This window comes from Callospermophilus lateralis, chromosome 6 (genome assembly GCF_048772815.1).
Source record: "Callospermophilus lateralis isolate mCalLat2 chromosome 6, mCalLat2.hap1, whole genome shotgun sequence".
Taxonomy (NCBI): Eukaryota; Metazoa; Chordata; class Mammalia; order Rodentia; family Sciuridae; genus Callospermophilus; species Callospermophilus lateralis.
Genome location: NC_135310.1, coordinates 42,967,321 through 42,988,943, shown reverse-complemented (window position 1 = coordinate 42,988,943; position 21,623 = coordinate 42,967,321). Strand labels below are relative to the sequence as shown.

Here is a 21,623-nt window from a genome sequence, read left to right as displayed (position 1 = left end):
GACCTCCAGGCAGCAGGGGCCAGTGGGCAGTCTGTGGGCGCTCTGTAAGCTAAGGGTTGGCAATCTGCCAGCGGATGTTGGGCAGTGGGGGATAGGCAGGCAAGAAATGATGGACTATAAGCAGCAGTCAGTGAGTGATCTGTGCTCTAAAGGTGATATGCTAGTGGGTGATTGCGATGAAAAATGAGGGGTAAGTAGCAGGGAATCAGAATTCAAGCAGTTATTTCCTCTGCTTAAATCCCAAGTCACAGAGGGACAAGGAATGCAGCCTCTCTCTAGTTTGCCATGTTGGCAAGCTGGTGTGTTTCTTTATACATAAGTTGTGAAATACATCTAAATTTCAAATGTTAAGACGTGAGAAAATTATGTGACTTAGAATAGAGGACATTTATCATCTGATTAAGTTTTCTAAAACTTAGTAATGTGGACTACAAAGTTAAAAGAGTGATGGAAACAATTTTATTCATGTTTTCCTTTCAGATTGTCCAATTTATTGTTACATTGGTTCAGAATAACCAACTTGTGAGTTTAAAACGCAAAAGGTAAGTTTTTATGATAAAACATTTTGAACCATAAATAGGCATTTTATTTTTTAACCATGAATGGTCCAAGTATATTCCTAATGAACCAAAGAATAGTCCTCCCTTGATAAGTTCTTAACATCTCAGATTGACTTACAGGTTGAGTATTGCTTACCTGAAATATTTGCGATCGGAAGTACTTCAGATTCGGATTTTTTTTCAGATTTTGGAATGTGAGATTCTTTCTGATGGGATCTGAGTCTGAATGTGAAATGCATTTATGTTCACATTCGACTTATTCAGTTTAATGCAATATTTCAAAATACTTTGTGCATGAAACAAAGTATTTGTATCAAGTAGCTGAAGGGGCTGGAGGGTCTTTTTTCCTATGGACATTGGTAAACTAAGTGTTGAATGCCTGAATTTTACCTTAACCTATCACATGAGGTCAGGTATAGAATTTTCACCTATGGCATTATATTGGTGCACAAAAAGTTTTGGAGTTTGTAGGATTTTGGATTTTTGAAATACTGATATTCAACTTCTCTTGTCATCCTTGTGGTGTTTTTGAGAAATAAGGATAGCCTAAATGGTCACTTTATAGGCATAGGCATATATACTAATAAACTATCATTTACTTAGCAGTTTAAAGGAACATTGGAGAGCTTGAGAGAGAAATTCTAAAAAAGAGGCAATTCATTGAAAAAACAAAATAACAATTTTTTCTGTCTTTTTAAACCTATATTTTAGCCATAGTTTGTGATACCTGTTAATGTCAGTAGAGAAAGATTATCTGTAAGGCTAGTACTGGTTCTTCTGCTATTACTTATTTATTATTGTGGATAGTTTGTAAGAGTTGTACAGTGCGTTAAGCAGTGAAGTCTATCTGGAGATAGTAGTCTATTATATATATATATTTTTTTGAGTGAGAGAGAGAGAATTTTAATATTTATTTTTTAGTATTTGGCGGACACAACATCTTTGTTTGTATGTGGTGCTGAGGATCGAACCCGGGCCGCACACATGACAGGCAAGCGCGCTACCGCTTGAGCCACATCCCCAGCCCAGTAGTCTATTATATTTACTATAGAAACAGTAGTATTAAAGAAGGGAGAACTATAAGTTCCAGATATTCTTATCTCCCAGTTTCTATTCATAAAAATGTACTATATTAAAGAGTTCCTTGTGTTGTTTTACAGAAGTTCTTAAAACATTTTAAATTCTTTATATTGTTGCCTCATGGAACTGCATGAATATTTTTCTGATTTCCAGGCCTCTACTTCTGAACACTAATGGAGCCCAGAAAAAGAATTTATTTCAGCACATAGTCAAAGAACCAGCTGATAATCATCATCATAAAGTAACTCATGTATATTTTGTGTTTATTAAATATCTCAACTAAATTTTTTATGGTAGTATTTTATGAGGTAAAAGAAGCTTGGTGAATAAAAGTGTCAAGTTCTCATTTCCCAGCCTTGTTCCCAGTCTTATTAAGTCTTAAGATTTTTCAATATTTGCTTTAAATTATTTGAAGAAATAAATCATTACAAATACAGTTGTCCCAGTTTTCTTTCCTATCTTGATTCATTCTCTTGAACTCAGGTGAACTCAGGAACAATATTTCATATTATTTTGCATGTATTTAAACTTTATGTAAATGATATCATTCTGAACGTATTACTTTGTTGTATTGCTTAGTTTCAGTGAAATACAAATTGAACATTGTGATAATTATGATAGTGTAATGTGATGATATATTTTTCTGTTAGTTTGCTTTTAACTTTTCTTATAAATGTACATTGATTCGACTGATTTTTCTCTGGAAATTTCAAAATATTTTTGTTTACCTTCATTTTTGCTTCAAGTTATGTGGATAATTTGTTTTAACTTATATCCATTGCCATTACAGATTAGACTAAGATTAGACTAGTCCAGAATCCAGACCTCTAATGCAATCTTATTATTGCTGTCATTTTTTTTTTTTTTCTTTTTCTTTTTGGAGATGCTGAGGATCAAACATAGAGGGCTTTAGGTTATTGCTTCATATTTATTATTGAACTAACAGAATTCATTTATGTTTTCTGGGACAAATCAATTAATATTAGACCTGATTCCTTTTCCTACTACTGTTCAGAAATAAGCATTCCCAATTGTTTTGTTTGTAGGACTAAAGTGGATAAAGTCTTTTTTTTTTTCCTAATTAAGTGGATTTATATATTGTAAAGTACTTAACATCTTTTACCTGTTATCTAGTGTTGAAATTTATGGATTGTTAGATTGTAATAATGATTTTAGTTTGCTTTAGAGAATTGAACTTTTAAAAATGAGTATGGCCTGAGCGTATCTGTGGCTTAATAAAAAATTATTGCTAATACTCCAAATTGACATTTAACTAGAATAGTTGAAGTGCCATTTTTCTTTTAGTGAAAGAAAATGAATGAAAAAATTAATGATAAAATGTGTCAAACAGATCAGCTTGAAATGAAATAATGCCATCAATACAGTGGCCATCTGCTTATGCTTGAAATATATGAAGTTCTGAGACTTTTTTCTTCATAAGTTTAGAATTCAAAATCTTCCCATAGATACAGACATGCTATTTTCAGGGATCTTACAGTAAAAGTAGTAAAGTAGAATGCAAATCATATGCCTTTATGAATAGATACATGCCTCTGTAAGTTCATAACTGAATTGTTATTATTAATAGTATATAAATCACATAAGGACAAAGGACATAGTTGTTTTGCTTATTACTGTTTCCCCAGTATTTAGTAACTAGTATGCTTCTGGTTGTTTTAAAGTGATATCCTAGTAGTGTGATTTCAATATTTAGATATATTATTTTTCTGACTTTTTAGGTTCCACACAGTAGGACTGAAGGTTTAAAGCCAAGAGAACGGATTTCAGATGACATTATTATTTATGATGTTACTGATGATAATGCGGATGAAGAAAATATCCCAGTTATTCCAGAAACTAATGAAGATGTTATATCTGATCCCTCCAAGTAAGGAGTTTCTGAGATAAAATTTATGAAAGTATTTGTCACTTTTATTATTAAGTTGCTAAAATTAAAAACACCCACTTTGTTCTTTGATAAATTAACATTTGTCTCATATTTGGAATATTCAACTGATAATTAAGCCAGTTTATTTAACCAGATAAAAAAGAAGTAACGAAAATCCTTTTTTTTTTTTTGATACTGGAGGGTTGAACCCAACAGGGCTTTACTGCTAAACTATATACCCAGCCCTTAACTCTTGCTAAATTTGCTGCAGCTGGACTCAAATTTCTGATCCTGTTGCTTCAGCCTCCTGAATTGCTGAGATTACAGGCATGTGCAACTGTACCTGGGTGGCTGAATTTTTTTTATTTTAGAGTTCAACACTTTACATTGATTCTTTGTAGGTCTTATATTCTGTACAGTGTCAATATTTGTGATTTAGCTACATACCCAAGGTACGTAAGCCTTTTGATACGTGGTTTGGGAAGAGTATCTGGAAAATAAATGGATAGAGTAATTTTATTGAATTTGTCTGCAAATGTAACTGCTTCTTTCTTTTCATATTTCTGGTCTAGCTGTAGCCAGTACCCTGATATTGTAATTGTTGAAGATGACAATGAAGATGAGTATGCACCTGTCATTCAGAGTGGAGATCTGAGTGAACCAGCCAGAGAATCCCTAAGTTCAGGCAGTGATGGCATCAACCCTCTCATGTCTAGTGCTGTCCAGCTAAATGGTTCATCCAGTCTGACCACAGAAGATCCTGTGACCATGATGGATTCCATTTTGAATGATAACATCAATCTTTTAGGAAAGTGAGTGCTTATCTAGATGATATCTAAAGTTAATTGATTTCTTCATATTCAATTTTTGAGAGATCTTCATTTCAGATGATAAACCCACTAGTCTACTTTTCTATTTGTCAAAACGGAGTTCTCTAATGAAAGGGATTTGTCTTAAGAAGAGTCTTGGAATATTCCTCTGCAGTTTTTCTTATTTCTTTAATGAAATACTTGTTTTGAGTATCTTTAAGGTGTTTGTGATTATGTGTGTTATGTATTCATATCATGACTATGGATTAATATAGTTTCTCCATATTAATAGGGACTTACAGCATAAGGAACATTAGTAATTAGTAGTAATCAGATCAAACATGAAGGTAAATCAGACTGTTGTTTCAGAACTTCTTTTCAGTGTATACTGAAGTTTTATATAAAGGCTATATCTCCGTTAATCAAATTTTCAATATCCTAAAATCTTGAGTAGGATCTCTTAAGATTAAGAACTGTTAAGGACTCAACAATTTCTAGGAGTATTTTGCCTAGCCAATTTCTGTGGTTATTTTAAGTATAAGAACAAGGAAAACTTATATTTACTTTTTAATTTTTTTTTTTCTTTTTTCTCCTTAGGGTTGAACTGTTGGATTATCTTGACAGTATTGATTGCAGTTTAGAGGACTTCCAAGCTATGCTGTCAGGAAGACAGTTTAGCATAGACCCAGATCTCCTGGTTGATGTAGGTACTTTGGATAATATTTGCTATGCTCTAGTAATTTGTGTATTGGGGTATATTATTTAAAAAATCAATGTGTATTGTTTGTATCTGCTCTGTTTGTGCCTTTTCTTTTTTAAAATGAATGGTTTTATGAGACAGGATGAACAATGGGTTTGGGACATTGAAAGAGAATGATCAATACTTGCCTGAGTAGCAGTTCAGTTAATTCTCTGTAATAATATATCAGTTCTATTCAACAGACCTAAATCCATGTCTTGTCTGGACTTGTTGTTCTGTTTAACTATGGAATAAATTGTCACTGAATACAGATCTAGTCAAGAGACAGCTTGGAAATATTTCTTAATACTTTGGGAATTAACATTTTTCACTCAAATTTATTTTGTTTGCTGTATTTTTATGTCTTGAGTCTCCAGGTTTCCCTGCTATAATTCTTATCACCATCTCTCTGAACTTGACTTCAGTGTTGTCTGGATTATGAATTCTACCTACCATTTCTGGCACTAACCATGTTTCTCATTCCCTTCCCTCTTTGTTTCATGATGCTACTCCCTCCATTATCCAAAGCTTTGTTTATGCTCTGGCCTGGTCCTGTTCAAATGAATCTTGTTTCCTATTTCCATTTTTCTTTTGTGAATTATTTTCTCTTCTGAAAAGAGGTTTTTACTTACTTTTTTTTTTTTTTTTTTGGTGTGTGTGTTTTCTGCCAAAAGTACAGCTTTCTTTCAATTTCAAAAGATTCTACAGTCTTACCCTTGTAGGAGCCTCTTATTAAGGCTAAAAAGAATTATTTCTTACTTACTCTGCAGTCTTATTTCCAGTTTATTGATTTACCACCTTACATCTCTACTTCTCATTGGATTTTTGTCACTGTTAAAAGGCTTTAGCACCCTTTTCAAACTGTCATTACTACACAAGATATATTTCACTTTCTTTGAATATTTCCTTCCCATGCTGCTATTTCTCATTTAAGTGAATTAAGTTTCTCCATTGATGACCTACTTCGTGTTAACAGTAAACTGAGCCCTTTTTAATTTTTTTAGCTACTGTTACCACTTGGAATCCAAGGACTTTTCAGAATATTTGTCCATTTGGTCACTAAGAACGAAATAAAAATCCCATCATTCTGGCCACCGATAAATCCTTGCATACTTCATTAAGTCATTTTAATTCTACTTTGAACATTAATCTTATTGTTTGTTGTCAACTCCCTCTAAACAGAGAACAATCCATCTGTCCTAGTTCTCTGATAATCTGAGGCCCAGTATCCTACTCAATCTTTCTTAGACTAGGTCTTTTTTTCTTAAGGCCAATTTTATTCCTCCCCTCCCTCCCTCCCTTTCTCCCTCCCTCTCTCCCTCTCTCTCTCTCTCTCTCTCTCTCTCTCTCTTTTTTTCCCTCAATCTCTATTCTTGATCTTTCCTATTTGTCTTAAATAGGCATAGATCTTTCCCATCTTAAAAAAAAGCATGTTGACATTTTGCTCTGCTCATTTACTTTTCTGTCTGCTTTTGTTACTTCTTCACTATAATGGTGTAGAAATGAGCAGCTACATTTTTTTTTTCTTCTTTGCTTTTTAATCAGTTCACCAGGCTACTGGAAGATCCTGTTATCTTCTACTTATGAACATTCCCTCAAGACTTACAATATTTTGTCCTCTTATTTTTTATATCTCCCTTTTTTTTCTACATGGAGAGGTTTTAGTTTGTAAGATTGCTCTGAAGTATGTATATCCAGTGCTTAACATTTTTGAAAGTAAACTTGGCTTAAATTCTATTTTCATGCCTTTGGAGTCATCAGATCTTGCCTCAGATGATTTGTGTTTATGTCAGACTTTTCTTTCTTCCCTTTTAATCTTTCTTGTATTCTGTAGTAATATCTGACTTTTATTTAGTCCACCCAGAAAGTTGTCACAGAATTACCTTGATTTCTTTTTCTTTCTCTCTTTTTTTTTGATACTAGGGATTGAACCCAGGGGTGCTTAACTACTAAGCTACATTCCCAGCCCTTTTTTACTTTTTATTTTGAGACAGAGTCTTGATGAGTTGTTGAGGCTGGCTTTGAACTTGTGATCCTTGTGCCTCCTGAGCCGCTGGATTGCAGGCGTGTGCCACCATGCCTGGCTTTGATTTCCTTTTCATTCACTAAGTCCTGTTTTCCAAAGTAACATTCACAAGCCATTCCAGCTTTATATTTCAATTGTTAACTTACCTCATCCAAAACCCTTATTATTTTATCCTTGAATAAGGCTATATTGTCATAAATAGAAAGTCCACTTACGATTGCCTTCTTTTCTGAAATGGCAAAGATAGTCAAGATATGAATATACAGTTCTTGGCTTCTCTCCTATGTTTAGTATTGGGTGATCCAGAGTAGAGTCAGCAGGAGAGTAGCCTTTGAATTCAACTAGCCTTGTCAGTTTTTCATATGTAATCATACTAGTAGTGGTGGGGTTTTTTTTTTGTTGTTGTTGTTTTTTGTTTGTTTTTTTTAATGCTTTATCACATATATCTGCTGGGAATATATATAAGAGATCCCTGAGTGAGTAGGGAGCCTGGGGCAAAGAAGGGAAGAGATGAGCTTATATTGCTGGCACTTTCAGATGCCACCCCTCAGCAGAAGCAAAATGTAATTGGCTTCTGCGGTACTGACAGGTTAAATTGGAATAAATAAGTAGTCATGTGTTACTATCTACTCTCAAGGATCTGAGCTCTTTTTCTCTTCAGAACTTGATAGGTGATATGGAAACAGAAGAAAGAAGTAAGAAAGAGCCAGAGATATTTTTAGGGCTACCATGAACTGTATGGAACCTTAAGGAGAGAAGCAAGTCTAGAGAAAATGGAGAAAGGGTATTCCTATGGCTTCTCTGCTTTCTTTTTATCCTGTGAACCATTTGCTGTGCTCATTCTTATAAATGGCTAACTTAATATCTGCAATTTCACCACATGCAACTCCCAAAGTTCTGTTGCTGATAAGATGCAGCCTCATCAATTGAATGGGTTTATTTTTTGAACCTATGTACGTAAATACTGTTCAGGTCAAAACTTAAGCATTATTTGTGCTTTCCTTATCCATTTCTGGAACATACTCTATCTTCGTTGTGGTTGTTAATGCTATTCCTATGTACTCATCCCTTCATTCTCTTTTTCAAGTCCTAGCTGTTCTCCAGGGACTGACACAAATCACAAAACTTTATCAAGGTCTTTTTTTTGTTTCATCCTATGTGTTTCTCTGTGTGTGTTCTCCTCCCTTTTCATTTCTCCTTAGTACTTTTGAGCCTCAACATCCTTTGTTATAATACTGAATTGTATTTGAACATATGTTTGGCTATTCAGTGTTGGTCTTGTCTTTTAGATTGTAAGCTCTTAGGAGCAGGAGTGATGTCTTTATCTTGTGTTCTTCATGATTTCGATCATTTCTTAGATGTTTAGTAAATCTCTGGCATAATTGACTTTGAAGCTGATGGCTTAAAACAAAAATTATATACATACTGGCTAGACTAAAAAGTGCAATAGATAGTGGTCTTAGTACTTAAGGATTTTGTTGGGCGAGGTGGAAAAAAATCAAAAAGTAGGTGTGCCACATTGTCAGAGGGCTCCACTTTATGTGTGGTTTAGGTGCCACTGTCATACAGCAGATTCTATAAATTTCTTACTTAATACCTAGCAGGTATTCAGTGAAGTCTTAGTGTCAGGGCACAAGTCCCAGCCCTGGGGACCACATAAGGCCAAAGGCATTTAGGAAGAAAAAAATGAATGTGAATGGAGAATAGTAAAGGAAAGGGGAGTTAGGGGAAAACACCATTTGTCTTAAGTGATTTACCCCACTGTGTTAATAAATTTTACAATATCAGATTCCATTTAATGCATTGGCTACCTTGCTCTGCTTTGTTTCTTTGTGGTTTTTTTTTTTTTTTTTTTTTTTTTTTCCCCTGCTTTCTTGCTTTTCTCTTCCAAACTTAAGTTTACTGTATAGAAACTTCCTAGTGCAGGTATTACATCTCTTCACTCTACATGGTTGTATAAAAATTTTGAACACACAATTCTTTTTAAATATTTTTTAAACTTATCATCTTTCTTGTTTGGTCTTTCAGCTTTTCACTAGTTCTGTGCAGATGAATCCCACAGATTACATCAATAATACAAAAGTAAGTTTTAATTCATGTTGCTCAGGACCCATAGCTATAAAAATCTGAAAAAAAAAAAGTCCTACTAAGTAGAGAGCAATATCATTTCCAGTTACCAAAAAAAAAAAAGAAAAAGAAAAAGAAAACACAACCACTTTATATTTTGACCAAATATGTGTAATCAAAATAGTAAAATTCTAGATGAAAAATGAGTTTTTGATTGTGGGGTGGATCATTGCTTAATTCTACTGACACGTGTGAGATTAATTTTCATTATGAAATCAGCCTCTTTTGATACTGAGAAATCCTTTGACCTTGGCTTGTTCAGGTGTATCATTGATAGAAGTGAATAATAGATGATTTCTCTGTTTTATGTGCTTCATTTCATATCCTTATTCCTTCTATAAACAACATGAGATTTCTTTTGAAAATTTATTGGTACCTGTATTATTCCATAAATGCTTCCTTCATTTTATTAGCATACATTAAAAACTCAGGGATTTGTACTAAGTTTGAACTATTTGGAGGAAAGGCAAATTGAAACAGTGAACTATGGATTCTGGACTTCTCCTTTTTTTGGGTACCAGGGAATGAACTCAGGGGCACTCTGCCACTGAACCACATCCCCAGCCCTATTTTTATTTTATTTAGACAGGGTCTCACTGAGTTGCTTAGTGCCTCTCTTTTGCTGAGGCTGGCTTTGAACTCACCATACTTCTACCTTAGCCTCCTCAAATGCTGGGATTACAGGCATGTAATCCTGGCTGATTTCTTTTTTCTTCTTTTAACTTATAAGAATTTTTTTTATATATACAGTTTTGTTTTGTTTTGTTTTTTCTGCTACTATGCTACATCCGCAGCCTCTTTTTTTTTTTTTTTTTTTTTTTTTTTTGACATAGGGTCTTGTGAAATTGCTGAAGCTGACTTTAATTTGGGGGTGATCCTGCCTCGGTCTTCTGATGCAGCTGGGATTATAGGTCTGTGCCACCTTGGCTGGCAGGTTTTCATCTTTTTAAAAAAACAGGAATTTTAGTTGGGCTTAGCAATTATTGAAGAGATCTTTAGAACTGATTTTTGATGAATAGAAAGTATAATTTGAAGTTGTTAGAGAAGATGTTCACAAATTCTTTTACTTTGCTCTGTTTATTGTTTTGACTAGGAATGTACTTCCTTTATCTTGCATTTATACCAATTTTTTTTTAACCTTTGCTTTTGGTTGAATACAAAGGTAAATCAAGTTCAAATTTTAAATTGGGTAAGGCAGAATTCCATTTTGATTCTTGTAGTCTAGAGATTTATAGCACATCTTGAATATGAGTGGTTAGGCTGATGGGGTTGAATTTTTCTGTTACCATGTGTGATGAGAATGTAGCCTGACTGGGTTTTTAATATTTTCAAAGTTATGGCCTACCTAATTTAAAGCCTGTAGAATTATGAGTTTGTGAATTAGGAAATTGAGTATACATTTCAGGGTTTGGATGATTTGTATCAGGGATTGGCATACTTCTTCTTAAAGACCACCTAGTAAATTTTTTCACTCTGCAAGCTATATGTTCTTTGTCACAACTACATTATATTGCAGTTATAGTGCAAAAGCAGATTAAAAACAGTATTTAAAAGAATGTAAGACTATGTTTCAGGAAAACTTTATTAAATAGGCAGTGTGCTGGATTTGGCATTTGGCCCATCATTTGCCTAGGCTTATGAGTAAAATATTCTGTTGACCAGCTCAGCTGTTTCAGTAAATATGATCATATTATTGCATATGACTGAGTTATAGACCTTAAGTTGAATGTATCCATATTATATATTAAGTTTGTCATTGTGTTTTACTGTTTATTTCTGGACATTTGAGTTATTCTTGGATCATCCTATCCTCTTTATTCTAAAAGCCAATAACTTGAATGCAGTTTTTAGAAATAGCACTAAATAGCAAATTGCCTTTTGTTTAATAGTATGAAAGAATTAAATTTGAGAGTAACTGTTCATTATGTTTCTGAATTCAGATTGTTTTCAAATAATAAGCATATCAGCTATCATTGCCCTGGTCATGACAAGGGTTATATGACACAGATTATAACATTTTATTAATCAGGAAAGCCTCTACTTTTCACTATGGCAATCTAAGTGGTACACACTAATGAGTAAGACATGAACATGAAACCCATTTATCATCCTGGTTCTGATGTTTTAGAATAACAGTGGCATCCTTGGAAAATACCTATTTTAGAAGGCATAAAATGTAATATTGTATTAATGCTTATGTAAAATCTTGGAAAGGCTTAGTAGTTTTTATCTTGGAACTAGTATCTTTTCTGAGTCCTGAAAACTTGTACTGCTTTATTTTATGATGAATATAAGGGAGAATATAGGAATTATTATATAGATGTTTGTTACGCTATCTATAATTAACCAGCATGCAAAAATATGGGACTTGTGGATACCTGAGACTTGCAGCTATTCAAAAAAAATTTATGAACTTCTGCATCTGAGTTTGAACATCATTGAAAAGATCCCTGAAGAACTTCGACAACATTAAAGATTTGTTTCTCAATTATATGTAAGAAGAGAGGACAGTGTAGTTGAAAAAAGTGATTGAAATGACAGAAAAGAACTCAAGACACAAAAAGGACAAGAAGAAACATCTCAACTTTGAGACTTCCAAGTATAGGGATATTTATAAGGATGTCACCATGTCATCATGAACTGTTCCAAATATGTTTAATTTGTACTTAAAATTGTTTATAAGAGAAATGTGATATAGTTTAGTCAAAGTCATTTAAAATGAATTTAATTGCTTAAATGTTCTTTCAACTAGCATTTGAAGCCACTTCTCTTTGATTCATTCCTATTTTTTATCCTTGAGAGCATCTGTCTGTTCTGATATTGAAATGTCCTCCCCTTTTTATACTTATCATCATAGTTCAGGTTTTTTTTTTTTCTCATTGTCTTGATGACAAGTTTTCTTGCTACATCTATTCCCAATCTTTCCTCTCTTCCTCTCTCTGTTTTTCTTTATATTCTCCTTTTCTGCTTATTTCAGATAGTATGTCAGTATTTACATATTGTATCAATTTTTAATTTTTTGATACTTTTCAGGAATCTGTAAAATATGAAATAAGTGTTCTTACCTTTTTCCCCCCTTTCAGTCTGAAAATAAAGGATTAGAAGCTACCAAGAACAATGTAGTTCAACCAGTTTCAGAAGAAGGAAGAAAATCTAAGTCTAAACCAGGTGGGTATAGAGATATTTATAGTTTGTATAGTTTAGTAGAAACTAATGCAAGCCTTGAAAAGTCTTGTTGTAATAACACACTGGAAGATTCTAGCATATAGAAAAAATTGAATTGGTGAGGTAATAGTTCTTAAGGTCTTCTCTCTCTCTCTTTTTTTTTTTTTTTGCTATTTAACTTTAGGAGACCTGAAATAACTTTGTCAAACAAACTTTTATGACTTGCATATTTAAAATTTTACACAAAGTATCATGTCATTTGTTTGGCTATAATTTTTTTTTTTTAATCTTTATAGATAAGCAGCTTATCCAGTACACTGCCTTTCCACTTCTTGCATTCCTCGATGGGAATCCTGCTTCTGCTGTTGAACAGGGGAGTACAACAGCATCATCAGAAGTTATGTCCTCTGTAGATAAACCCATAGAAGTTGATGAGCTTTTGGATAGTAGCCTGGACCCAGAACCAACCCAAAGTAAGCTTGTTCGCCTGGAGCCATTGACTGAAGCTGAAGCTAGTGAAGCTACACTGTTTTATTTATGTGAACTTGCTCCTGCACCTCTGGATAGTGACATGCCACTTTTAGATAGCTAAATCCCTAAGAAGTGGACTCAACATGTATATATTCATCAAAATGATGAACTATTTATTTTAAAGTATCATTTGGTACTTTTCTTTTGTAAATTGCTTTGTTTTGTTTAATCAGATACTGTGGAATAAAAGCACCTTTTGCTTTTCTCACTAACCATACACTCTTGCAAAGCTTTGAAATGTTACTCAGCTGCCTAGATACACACAAAATTCAGTGCACATTATTGGCAAATCTTTAAGTTGGATTCAGATGGCCATTTTTCTCCAGTTGTAATTTGGATTTCATTTTACAGATATGACCATTAACAGTTATTTTTGTTTTACTTGTTTGATGGTGTCTGTCTGCGTTTGAGCGTTAAGTCACTAGAACTAATGATAGAACTTCTAAAGCTTTCTCTGTTCCAATTATTTTTATTAAATATTTTTCACTTGGCTTATTTTTAAAACTGGGAACATAAAGTGCCTGTATCTTGTAAAACTTCATTTGTCTCTCTTGGTTCGAAGAAGTTCATTTATGTTTGGAGTTCATTCATGTTCAACAGGAAGTGCAAAGTGTACACAAATACTCACTGATATGGTTCCAGCTCCATATACATAGAAAGAATGTGGGGATGAGTTGGGAGTCTCATCCACTTAGTTGGACTAGTTTTAAGTAAAAGTTTTCTGGTTTTGTGTTTTTTTGAACCATACTATTTAGTAAAATAAATAATAATGAATGTTGAGTACTGGTATTTGTTATGTGTCTTCTTTGGAGGTAATACCCACATGAAAGGAAGGTGACTTTAAACTGTATGTATTGTCCATTATTATCTAATGTAACACCAAGATCTTTGCCTTGTCTGATGAAGTAGGTTGTATATTGCAGTAACAATAGAATATAGTGTTTCTAAATTTAATGTTTTAAAAGTTTTACTTGTTTAAAGATAACACCAACTTGCTTTCCATGTTTCGAATAAAGAACCGAGAGATCTTATATGCCTCTCCTCCTTGTAGCTAAAGAAAGAAAAATTATCAGGGGCTAACACTAGAGCCTTGTAATTTTTGCTCTTAAAGAAGACAGGAGAAATAATTAAATGACTTCCTCTGTTCCAAACAGGTGCTTACAAGAATTTGAGATATCTAAGACTGGGGTACTTTATCACTTGAAGAACTCTACCTTTAAGGCAGAGTGCTGGAAGCACTACAGTTAATATCTGTATATAGGGCTATTCAATGAGAAATTCTAAGGAAGACTTTTTTTCCATTGATCATATTGTATCTTTCAAATTTTTCTTTTCTATCAAGATTCAAAGTGAGGCTTACTCTAGTGGGCAAAAGGCCCTGAGTTTCATTCTCAATATCATAAAGCAAAACAAAGGCCTAGCACAGAGGGATAGGAAAACCCTTCCCTATTTAGATCCTGAAATACTTGGCTGACAGTGGGATCTTGATGATTCAGCTCAAGATCCTGGAACAGTTTTCAGCATGAACCAAAGAGGTCACTTTTCCAAAGCTTGTTAAAATAAAGATTTTATGAACAGGAGAGAAACTTTCTCATTGCTTTTCTCATTGTAGGATATGATCAAGTTCCTTGTTGTTGGGGGCATTTTGGAGCTTCCCAATCGAATCACTCTAAAAAAACTGAAAAATGTTATTACATTGGTCCTTTTTAAGGTTTTTCTAAATTTAAATATTGAGTAATTTTAAGATTTTTGTTTTAAAATAACAGCAGTTACATGCTTCTTTTAAATGTAATCAGAATACTGGAGGGATTTGACCTCTCATAATTTCCCTCGCTTCCCCAAAGAATTTTATACCCATTTTTACTGTGTGAAAAGTTATACATGGATGTTCCCGTTAACACTTATCTGCTGTTAAGAAGTTGTTTCTTTTAGCTAATATTTCTAGACATTTTTAAAAAGTCCATTTTCAGTTATACAGATTATCAGAACAGTATATTTGATAGATTATTACCTGATTGCCAAACCATATGTTTTTTTCACCTTTGCAATGAAATAACCATACAATTAAGTTCTAATAAATATAACAAGAAATGATGTATAGTACTATCCTAAGTCTGTTGTGATAATCTTCCCCATACATTACTCCTTATCCCTTATTTCGCCACTGGCTTGATTCAGGACTTCCAAATATATATACAAAAAGAAACTTGGGGCTGGGGTTTTGGCTCAGAGGTTATAGAGTGCTTGCCTAGCACTTGTGAGGCACTGGGTTCAATTCTTGGCACCACATTAAAAAATAAAGGCTAACTAAATTTATATATATACATATATATATATGTATGTTTTCTTGGCTTCCTTAATCAATTGTTTTTAGAGCCACCCATTAGTCCTTGAAACCAATTTTAGACCTCAGATGAGAAAGAGACAAACCTTTCAATTCTTTGGACTCCTAATGAATTCACCATTATTATTATTTTTTTTTAATGCTACATCACTTAAGAGACTCAATTTTGTTGAATAAATAAATAAATAAATATTTATCCCAGTTTGGGACATTAAAACAATCTATAGAGATTTTCCCCAAGTGCTTTGGTAAAATTTATAATGAAGGTGATGTAAATCTTTCTTTTAAGTATGGAAAGAATAATTGTTAAAAGGGATAGTACCTTGTTTTGATGCATTTTTTTCCACATGGATCAACTTTAGGGAAGAGCTCACATGAAGATGGAGGAATTAATGGCATTTCTTTAAAAATAATCAGACTTGTGTTTTACAGGGGTAAGTCTCTATACCATCTGGATTCAAGGAAGATGCTTCATTCCTCCATTTTTCTTTTGCCTTAGGGGGATGTTAAGTAGGACAAGAAAGAGCTGGTGACCAACAGCTAAACTTTTCAGTATATGTTCATAACAGATGGTATATGCAGCACTTTAAAACCTTAAGTGTTAAGAAAAAAAAAAAGGTTGATATGTATGTTTGGAATGCTACAGTCATGCCTAACTAAGAAGGACTCTCTATATAAAGACAACCAAAGGGATAAAAACCACCTGGAAAACAATTCAGTTGTCAAACCAGAAAATGACCAGTTAATTATTCAGTGCCAGGTTCTTTTTTATACAGGAAACAGGAAGATCTGAGTATTCAAGTCCCTTCAATTTGAATTGCTAAAGAATTTAATGCACTCTCACTTTTTCTGAATTCATTTATTTAGGAGAACACAGCCATCCAAAATTGTGGAATACAATATTAACACAGAATAAAGTTGGGGAATTAAACTTAATTGTTAATGCTCCATTTGCATTCATAAATATTTTTAAGAAGCAAAAGTACATTTTAAAAGCTTTGTTAGATAATTACACAAATTTCTAAGAGTTTTTAATCTAAATTAACTGTCACACAACTTGATTTTTCAAGGTGAAAGATTATAATAACATATATTTCAATTGCCTGGCAGTAAATACAAAAGCAGTTTTAAACATCTGTTGAGCTGTGTAGTACATTACTGTAAACAAGAGTTTATAATAATACATCATTCTGGCCTTAGTTTATGGATAGAAAGCATGCTGGACAGTAGCAACACATATTAACATAAATTATCCAACATTAATGTGATACAAAATCAATTATGCATGTAATTTAAATAGAAATTTTTTTCAATGTCAGAATGCTGAGCAATTTTGGTGGACTTAGAATTTCTCAGCTTTGTCATTAATATTAATAATCAATTGGAGCTATTTATGTCTTCAAGTTTCTTCAATTTTCAAATGAGAACTTGACTGGATTTTATCAATGTATCTTCTGAAGCCAAGAATTTTGTAATTTCTGCTCTATCAAAAGTTTCCCATTTTGAATTGCAAAATTTCCTAAATTCCAACAACTTCCTTCTAATCCACTTTTTTTTAAAACATTGTCTAAATCCTTTGGCATTCCAATTTAAACCCATACTTCGCTCTATTTTATAAAATGACCAAAACAAAGTTCATTTTGTTGAAGAAGGACATCATATCTACCCAAGGAAGATAACAATCTCCAATCTCACTGAGTATTTAATACCACCACCAACAATCTGACTTTTTCCTTGAAGGTTCTATGCCTCAACCTCCATCCATAATCTACACCACTGTCCACTGAATATACCCTACTTGTGCTAAGTTCTCTACTTTTATACTAATGGTAAATCTTAGATGAATTTGAGTGACCTGCATTTTTAAGACAACTAACCATGTAAGTGAACTTGTTTATACAATTTTAGAATAGCTATGTTCTTCATAGTCTCCCATAAGGCAACACAAAATATTTCAAAAGGCAGCCATACACATTTACTTTTATGTTTTTTCTAAAACAGCTTAAGGAAGGTCTAGCAAACTTTTAAAAGCAAACTGACAGTTTTGTTTTTACTTTTAATTTCATACTTAGAGCAGAGAGAGGATAAGCCTACCAATGTCCACTTTATTAATTCACCACCATTATTCACGAAACTCTGCCTTTACAACTCTAATTCACATGATCAATGCACATGGCAAAAAATATAATGAATAAAACGGCAAGCAATAAAATCTAATTCATGCCAGAACAATACCAGAGAAGTTATACAGGAAGCACACACATACACAATTTACAAAAGTTGGGAATACTGTTAATTTCAAATAAATGATGACCAAAGTAGGACTTTCATGCCAGAAGTCCCATTCAGTCAAAATCACGATTTGTAAGAACAAGTGGTGCCACTAGTGTCCAAACATACAGCACGATGCCAATCCAACTAGACGATATTTTCACCCAGACGGCAGTCCACTGACTTTTCATCGCATGAGAGGGCTCATACCTAAAATTTAAGGAAAAACAAAAAGGGAAGGTGGGGGAAGAGTGTTGTATCATCAGCCATAAAGGTACTAACTTTACTCAGAAATATTCTTTAGTAGCAGCAATCTGCTGCTTTGCTTTCCACAAATTTAATAGTATTTCTTTTAATGAAATAACATAAGCCTTTTTAAAATATATATATATATATATATATATATATATATATATATATATATATATATATTTAGTTGTAGATAGACACAATATTATTTTTTGTGGTGCTGATAGAACCCAGGACCTCAATCGTGAGAGGCAAGCACTCTATCACTGAGCTACAACCCCAGTCCCAGGAACAAAAGCCTTTTAAGTAGTTCTTTTGCATGATTATGAATCACTTTATATATTTCTTGCAAGTGAAACTGAATGTGACCTCTGTATAAACAGATAATACACATGAAGACTATTCAGAATGTATATGGAATACCACACCCAACCTATCTCCACCCACTTCCCTTGCTTCTTAGATTTACAGACTGGGTAAGAAACAGACCCCAAATTGAGCTGACTTTTAAGTAATGAAATATACAAAAAATCTTTGCTCTATAAGTCTTACAATTACTATTATCTAACAACCACACTGAATTATTAACAACTGTTAGGATTCTTGCAGCTTAATGATATGGCATAGGAATTTTAAAAAATATTTTCAGTACTAAATATCAGTAAAAGCTGCTCTTAAAAAAAAAAAGGCAGCAAAGAATAATCTTTTTTCTTCATCTTTAGGTGGTACTGAAAGTAATCTTACACATTATCTAAGAATATTATGCATTAAAAAAATAATTAAACAGAATTGCCTGATACATATAGTTCAATTTGAATCTTGAAGAGAATCTTTCACTAATCATTTGGACAAAATCATATTTTAGATTTTTAAATTTTCTATTTCAGTCACTTCAAAATTTGGAACTATTTCAGTGTTTCCATTATTGCTAAAGCAAGAAAGTCTGCATTTCTTGTGCTGCTCTCACTGTTCACTTAGCTGTAAATTTTGAAATACATTAGAGGATTAAAAAGTATTTTGAATCCAATCATGTTTTAAAACAACTATAAGAAAATAATCAGAATTCTCTCATCTGAAGTTTTTATAAAATGTAAGTACCTGTACCAGTTGGTAAGGGTCATCATGATATAAAGGGAAGCCAGGAAAAGCATGAAGTGAAAGAAGGAATAACTGTAAGTGACACCATCCCTTTCATTATCTATAGCTCGGTGAACATCATCACCATCCTCCAGTGATCCATCACTTCTGGCTCCACCATCTTCTATTAATGTGGATTCGTCACTTGTTAGAGTCAGTTTATTAACCTGACTATTGTTTGAAGTACGGATGCTGTGTTAAAGAGATGACAAAAAGTAAATGATTTTTTCAAAAGTGATTCCTGAATCAACAGCTTGACTTCCTATTTAAAAAATTAGTTTTTCTTACCTTGAATAAAACACACACAATAAAAAGAGGATTAGTCCTATAATTCCTTGAGCATGCCACCACTGGAAAGACTGCCCGTCCTTTGGGATAGAGCTTGTGATATTAAAGCCAATTATGCTTAGTAGACTTGGGTTACAATCTGTTTCTGTAAAGTAAATGAAAGTCAAAATAAAATGTTAAGAATAACGAAGTTACTTAAGGCACAGGGTTCTCTTTCTACCATGCAAATTCAAAAAGTTTTGCTGGAAAAAGCACAATTATAACAATAAAATTCTTGAGGATAATTTGTATTCATTAACAAGACAAAAGATTTTTTGTTTTTGCTTTATACTGTTCATTTTACAGAGAAGCACTTGGGAAAGTTTGTTCATTCTATTTTCAACCTGTGAAAGATACAATCTCTTTATATATAGGAAATGGATAAATTCAGATGACCTAATGTTAGTAAAATTCTAGTAATTAGGAAAAAAATGTTCTAAATCATAATGCACTGGCTTTTCTACCATGTATTGTGGAATTACAATACTGACTTCATAAAATTTATCCATTTATCAGAAGTACACTATAAAAGCAAGAAGTGATTTCTTGAAGAAATGACAAAAGAGATATATTAACCTAACATTTTTTTAAAAAGATTGTCAAAGTTTATTAAAGTGTCCAAAATATATGTATTTTTTCTTTCCACAAAGTCAGATCTGGTAGTCTTCATTATCTTATTGAAAACTAGAGAAGGCTAATCTCCAACACAAATGACTAATAATTTTCTATAACCACTAAGGAAAAAAATTAGGAATCTTTCTCTAACAAGTAATAAAGCATTTAAAATTCTGTAAACTCAATGAGATACAGAGAACATTTTTCTTTTGCGTGTGTACACAAATATGTATTATGTATGTATACATATAATAATACATATTTATTTTAGGCAAAGAACATTTTCTTCCTTTTCTAAAAGTAATCTATCTCCCCAAATAACAATATGTTGATTATTGTTCTCATGGAATGCCAATAAAAAGATTTGTTATAAAATCCAATTATATTCAATTTCAAGGGAGTCAGAGAAAAAGAAGAATGTGAAAAACATTATACTAAAGTCAAAAATCAATGAGATTTTTCTTCCTATACATAACTCTTATTTCTTATAATTTCCTTATAATTTTGTTGGTGAGGAAAAAAATTAATGAAAAAAAAATGGTAATACCTCAAGGACGAAATGTTTTTTTTTAGAGAGAGAGAATTTTTTTTAATATTTATTTTTTAGTTATCGGCAGACACAACATTTTTCTTTGTATGTGGTGCTGAGGATCGAACCCAGGCCGCACGCATGCCAGGCGAGCGCACTACCGCTTGAGCCACATTCCTAGCCCTGAAATGATGTTATATACATGCTTTATTCTTCTAGGAGCCTAAATTTTAAGTAGCTTAACCTCCCCAAATAACCACCTCTGAATAAAAGGAAATACTGTGGGACTCACTGAAATTAAATAAATAAAAACAAAACATACCTGGCTCATTGGTCATAGCAGACCAAGTCAAATACATTGTATAGATTGTAATTACTGAAGACTGTAACAAACCAGATCTTGGTTGTGACTCCTATAAACAAAATGTTAAACAATATGGATGAATATTCTGACATCATTTGAGATTTATGAAGATTCAGAAAGGTGTAAGTTTCATAAAAAGTGATACTATGAAGAGCATACCTGGATTTTTGGCAGAATAGACATTATAGAAGCACCAATGCAGAGGAGCATATTGACACTGATGAATGCCTTATTTTCTGAACAACTGGCTGGATGAGTATAGTAGACAAAGAACAAAACGATGGCTACCAAAGACAGCAGATAATTCAGAGCTGTAGCCGATAATAAGGCTGTGGAAAATAATACAATTAAATAATAAGATTTTTTTCACAAATATTAGGAACTGATATGAATTCCTATCAATTTATCAATAAATTATATTTTAAGTCACTAACAATGCAGGCTACAAAAGCAAGGAAGAAAATTCATTCTGAATTCTATCACTGAATAATTCTACAGTCTGTACATATTTTCAAGTATGATAACACTAGTATGATTTTTTCATTAGGAATATCTAACAATTTACAAATCATGTTCATGTACATTAGGCATTATTTTCAGAATAAAGATAACTAGAACAAGAATACTATTAAAAGAACCATAATTATTCAGTAGGGCATGAAAAAACAAAAATATTTTTATTTTTATTTTTTATTTATTTTATTATTTTTATTTTTTTTAATATTTTTATTTTTCAGTTCTTGGCTGACACAACATCTTTGTATGTGGTGCTGAGGATCGAACCCGGGCCGCACGCATCCCAGGCAAGCGTGCTACCGCTTGAGCCACATCCCCAGCCCACAAAAATATTTTCATTGTTAAT

General features: G+C 32.8%; 2 protein-coding genes across 5 annotated transcripts in view; one reads left to right on the top strand and one right to left on the bottom strand.

Moving 5' to 3' along the window:
* The window catches only part of Hsf2 (heat shock transcription factor 2), a 35,831-nt gene extending 22,123 nt beyond the window's left edge, over positions 1–13,708 (top strand). Inside the window, exons 6-13 of one of the 4 annotated variants that reach the window (XM_076859778.2) lie at positions 481–542; positions 1,794–1,881; positions 3,380–3,528; positions 4,101–4,340; positions 4,935–5,040; positions 9,131–9,184; positions 12,313–12,397; positions 12,691–13,708. In XM_076859778.2, coding sequence (XP_076715893.1) covers positions 481–542; positions 1,794–1,881; positions 3,380–3,528; positions 4,101–4,340; positions 4,935–5,040; positions 9,131–9,184; positions 12,313–12,397; positions 12,691–12,986 — 1,080 coding nt within the window. In that variant the 3' untranslated portion in view covers positions 12,987–13,708. Of the gene's footprint in view, positions 1–480; positions 543–1,793; positions 1,891–3,379; positions 3,529–4,100; positions 4,341–4,934; positions 5,041–9,130; positions 9,185–12,312; positions 12,398–12,690 lie in introns of all 4 variants that reach the window. The other 3 variants (XM_076859777.2, XM_076859780.2, XM_076859779.2) reach the window with 3 other exon arrangements.
* A 3,812-nt stretch (positions 13,709–17,520) lies between these two features.
* Positions 17,521–21,623, bottom strand: part of Serinc1 (serine incorporator 1) — an 18,850-nt gene continuing 14,747 nt past the window's right edge. The window contains exons 6-10 of the mRNA XM_076858300.2: positions 20,921–21,090; positions 20,720–20,810; positions 19,215–19,359; positions 18,888–19,118; positions 17,521–17,750 (exon numbers count right to left, since the gene is read on the bottom strand). Of these exons, the coding sequence (XP_076714415.1) occupies positions 17,615–17,750; positions 18,888–19,118; positions 19,215–19,359; positions 20,720–20,810; positions 20,921–21,090 (773 nt within the window). The 3' untranslated portion in view covers positions 17,521–17,614. The remainder of the gene's footprint in view (positions 17,751–18,887; positions 19,119–19,214; positions 19,360–20,719; positions 20,811–20,920; positions 21,091–21,623) is intronic.